Source organism: Coccinella septempunctata, chromosome 2 (genome assembly GCF_907165205.1).
Source record: "Coccinella septempunctata chromosome 2, icCocSept1.1, whole genome shotgun sequence".
NCBI classification, from domain to species: domain Eukaryota; kingdom Metazoa; phylum Arthropoda; class Insecta; order Coleoptera; family Coccinellidae; genus Coccinella; species Coccinella septempunctata.
The window spans coordinates 18128832-18134051 of NC_058190.1; the positions used below are offsets into that span (position 1 = coordinate 18128832).

General features: G+C 34.2%; 1 protein-coding gene across 1 annotated transcript; it reads right to left on the bottom strand.

Annotated features, from left to right (window-relative positions):
• Positions 1–3441: 3441 nt before the first annotated feature.
• Positions 3442–4995, bottom strand: LOC123307952 (putative nuclease HARBI1). The gene is made up of 7 exons (XM_044890456.1): positions 4877–4995; positions 4642–4819; positions 4387–4580; positions 4149–4296; positions 3932–4076; positions 3580–3864; positions 3442–3524 (listed from the first exon to the last, which is right to left on the bottom strand). Exons 1-7 carry the CDS (start codon positions 4936–4938, stop codon positions 3442–3444), a joined length of 1095 nt encoding a protein of 364 aa, XP_044746391.1. The 5' UTR covers positions 4939–4995.
• Positions 4996–5220: the final 225 nt, after the last annotated feature.

The following is a 5220-nucleotide window of genomic DNA, read 5'->3' on the forward strand; positions in this document are numbered from 1 at the left end:
TCCCAATTGGATCAGACGAATATAACAAGAGATGCAGATTGAAATTTTCAACTTGTGAAAAATGACATTTCCAAAATGAAAATCTGAACGGTGAGAGATAGGCTTTCGAGAATGCTCGCACAGGATTCAGCTTATTTGAGAACATATATTTTCATGATAAACTTTCAAATATCTGACTTTGTTCGAAAAAAATCGAATTTATTGTTTTTCCATTTTTCATTTTCCAGTTCACTTTGAACTGCTCTCTGGAGTGCAATTCTCTATTGAATCATCAACTGTTAGGTTTGGTTGAATCAACAAAGTAAGTATTATACACTCCATATCCTAAGACAGTAGTAGGACACCCTGATTTTTATGCAGAGGACCAATAGGTCATTTTAGGGGGGTCTAAGCCCTTGCTCATTTTTGACCCAAAAAATCGAGATTTTCGATATTAAGTTTTTGAGCTGGAATGGAAGCCTCATCAATGCTGATTACGAAACCGGAAATCCCAATTGGATCAGACGAATATAACAAGAGATATTGCAGATTGAAATTTTCAACTTTTGAAAAATGACATTTCCAAAATGAAAATCTGAACGGTGAGAGATAGGTTTTCGAGAATGCTCGCAATGGATTCAGCTTATTTGAAAACCTTTATTTTTATGATAAACTTTCAAATATCTGACTTTGTTTAAAAAATAATCAATTTATTGTTTTTCATTTTTCATTTTCCAGTTCACTTTGGAGTGCTCTCTAGAGTGCAATTCTTTATTGAATCATCAACTGTTAGGTTCGGTTGAATCAAAAAAGTGAGTTTCATACACTCCATATCCTAAGACAGTAGTAGGACACCCTGATTTTTATGCAAAGGGGTCATTTTAGGGGGGTCTAACCCCTTGCTCATTTTTGACCCAAAAAATCGAGATTTTCGATATTTAGTTTTTGAGCTGGAATGGAAGCCTTATCAATGCTGATTACGAAACCGGAAATCCCAATTGGATCAGACGAATATAACAAGAGATGCAGATTGAAATTTTCAACTTGTGAAAAATGACATTTCCAAAATGAAAATCTGAACGGTGAGAGATAGGCTTTCGAGAATGCTCGCACAGGATTCAGCTTATTTGAGAACATATATTTTCATGATAAACTTTCAAATATCTGACTTTGTTCGAAAAAAATCGAATTTATTGTTTTTCCATTTTTCATTTTCCAGTTCACTTTGAACTGCTCTCTGGAGTGCAATTCTCTATTGAATCATCAACTGTTAGGTTTGGTTGAATCAACAAAGTAAGTATTATACACTCCATATCCTAAGACAGTAGTAGGACACCCTGATTTTTATGCAGAGGACCAATAGGTCATTTTAGGGGGGTCTAAGCCCTTGCTCATTTTTGACCCAAAAAATCGAGATTTTCGATATTTAGTTGTTGAGCTGGAACGGGAGCCTGAGCAATGCTGATTACGAAACCGGAAATCCCAATTGGATCAGACGAATATAACAAGAGATATTGCAGATTGAAATTTGCAACTTTTGCAAAATGACATTTTCAAGATGAAAATCTGAACGGAGAGAGATAGGCTTTCAGGAGTACTTGTTATAGATTCAGCATATTCGAAAACCTATATTTTCATCATGAACTCTCAATTATCGGACGTTGTTTGAAGAAAAATCGAATATTGATTTTCCATTTTTCATTTTCCAGTTCAATTTGAACTGCTCTCTGGAGTGCAATTCTCTATTGAATCATCAACTGTTTAGTTTGGTGGAATCAACAAAAAAAGTATTATTCACTCCATATCCTAAGACAGTAGTTGAACTTCCTGATTTTCAGGCAGAAGAGCAAATAGGTCATTTTAGGGGGTCTAACCCCTTGCTCATTTTTGAACCAAAAAAATCGAGATTTTCGATTTTTAGTTTTTGCGCTGGAATGGAAGCCTCATCAACGCTGATTACAAAACCGGAAATCCCAATTGGATCAGACGAATATAACAAGAGATATTGCAGATTGAAATTTGCAACCTTCGAAAAATGACATTTCCAAAATGAAAATCTGAACGGTGGGAGATAGGCTTTCGGGAATGCTCGCAATAGATTCAGCGTATTTGAGAACCTTCATTTTCATATCAAACCTTCAAATATCAGACTTCGTAAAAAAAAAATATCGAATTTATGGTGGTATTCTGCTTTTCATCTGTAAGCTACGATTCTGTAGCGTACGATCGATCTGTAAGTGGCCGACTTACAGATTCGTAAATATTGCTATTCTGGAATTGTTCCTGTAACTATCTCAGTTACAGTGTTACTTTTGAACTACTTATCGATAAATATAACCTGCAATCGTAAGTTTTGATCATAGAACCCATATGTTTTAAGTCTATGATTTCAATTCGAATATTTGAATGTTATTGTTGAGTACCAGTTGTTTCGTCTCTTTGTTAATCAAAAATAGGTAAGAAAAAATGTCTAGTCCATGGTAAGTTTATTCGTGATTAATCATTATGTGATACTTATTGCTATTTCAACATTTCAGCGTTGATATTTCAATAGGCACTAAAAGAAAACGCACCAAAAATACTAGTCGTGAGCAGATGGAAATTTATCTACAAGCGATGGAGAACGATTATGTTCTCCGAAGCAATACAATTAATCTTACCTTGGGACCAACTTATTTGCAGGATAAATGGGATCAGCTGGCTCTAGAGCTAAATTCTGCAGGTGATGGTCCAATTTTGACTGTAGATGAATGGAAAAAGGTAATTTTTTCTTAAATGAAGTGGAGAGAATAACAATTTGGATTATATTTCAGAGATTCACTGATTGGAAATATTCACTGAAAGCAAAAAAAAGAAAAATAGAATCCCACCGGACAAAAAGTGGTGGTGGTCCAATGATGAAAACCATATTGTCTGAAATAGAGGAGAGAGCTTTTGATGTTTGGGGTCGGGTAACAGTTGAAGGTGCTGATGTTACGAGGTACGAGGGTATAAATGTAAATAATGATCAAGTGCAGCCAATTTTAATTGAAGTATCAAATGAGGAAACAGTAACATTAGATGAGCAGGAAAAAGAGAAGGTGGAAGAGAGGAAAAAAAATACTGTGATTAAAAAAACCAAAGAGAAACCACTATCGTTATTAGCTGAAAAATTAGTAACCATGACTGATGAAAACACGAAAAACCAAAAAGATCTAGTCGAAGCTATACAGAACTTTTCTAAAGAATATTGTGATCTGCAGAGAAAAAAACTGGAATTCAAGATAAAATCATTTCAGTATTTACATCCCGATTTTAAAATGTAAAAATTAATTTAAACCTTTTTTTACCTTTATTTATAAATTTTGTGATATCTATTAGATGAATATTTAGAAGAGATTATTATTTTTGTTATAACTTATGACTGAGGTTAAGTGATAAATAAAGTACAAATGATTTTTTCAAATTGGTTTTATTCATATTTTACATATTCCTTATGTAATGGTTTCTGGCTTCGATCCCCCTCTGGTGTATGCTAACATCAACATTGCCACCACCAACAAGATCTGAAACTAAAGGACTATTAAAATTAATATCCTCCCCTCAGTTTTTGATGCATACCATCATTCTCATCTCTCATTTCAATATCCTCATCTATCATATTGGCTGCTTTACAAATGTTGTGTAAAACACAACATGAGTATATAATTTTTGCAGCCTGAGTTGGATGATACATTACAGTTCTTAATCTGGAAATGCATCTAAATCTTCCTTTTAAAATTCCGTTTGTTCTCTCAATAGTGTTGGGTAGGGAACTCAACTTTCTATTGAAAATTTCCTCCTGACTGTTTCTTGGAATAGCAATCGGAGTAAAGAGCCATGGCTCAAGAGGGTAGCCACTATCACCTTGAAAAAAATTCAAAAATAGGTATCACCTATTGCTCTACAATATATAATATGATATTGGACCTACCAATTAAAAGCATATTTGTATGACCTGCTTCATGCTGTAGCTGTAAGTGGTTCCTTATTGAGCTCATTTGCCAAACAGCAGAATCATGGACAGAGCCAGGAAAACGGGCATTAACGGCTAATATTCTGCAATCAACATCTGAAATCTGAAAAATCTGTTATGAATACAGTAATTACAGGAATGATGTAGCATAATTAAAAAATGTTAGAAAAGTTACCAGCATAACATTGATGGAATGTTTTCCTTTCCGGTTAAGATAAACGTATGGGGGGTGATTAATGTCATTTTCAGGAGGTGCAAGAATTTCCACATGAGTTCCATCTACTGCTCCTAAAACACCTCTGAACCCATATTTTAAGAAGAATCTACAAAGAGACAGATAACATTATTATAATGCTAGTTTGCCAATATAAAATATTTGTGAATTACTATAGAGTGTGAAACTGTTTTCTTACCCCTGTTTGACCAGTCTAATTGACTCCTCAGTAGTAGGAAACTGAACCCAAGTGGGTAATAAATACTCAGCAATTATAGAACAAATTTCATTTACCGCTCTACTTACTGAAGGTTGACTTGCTGATAACCAGGTATTGGAACCTACAGAATTCTGGAAAGACCCTGTGGCCAAAAAGTTGAGAGTAATCAACACCTAAAATGTATAAACCTCAGATCAATTCCATTCAAACAATTACTTGAAAAGGCTGAATTACTTTTTTGGGTAATGCAATAGCATTTGCATTTTTTGTGGGTAAAAATTGCTGTAAAGCATTTATTAAGTTTATGGTGCACTGCTTCTTCAGTCTAAACATTTTTATAAACTGAGCATCCGGCATTTCGAAAGGATTCATTTGATCACGCAACCTTCTCCTTTCAATTCTCATAAAGTTCCTATTAAAAACAACAATGATTTTCAGATCATATATATTATTGTCGAATAATACTCACCTGTTATGGTTTTCTTCTAATAACAACCCAATAAACAAAGCGATATTATTATTATCATTCATTATGAATCTATTTCAAAAAGTTGTTCACCAGAAAATAAACAAACCATTCGACATAACCTCAGACTATATCATTCGATAGGCTTCCGACCACCTCTTGAGTCCTCGTAAATATTTACGGTTTCTGTAAGCTACAGATCACCGAAAGAAAGTCCAGAATCGCATTCTTCCTGTAAGCTCGTTAAAAGTTACAGATTGGCTTACAGATGAAAGCAGAATACCACCATTATTGTTTTTCCATTTTCAATTTTCCAGTTCACTTTGAAGTGCTCTCTGGAGTGCAAT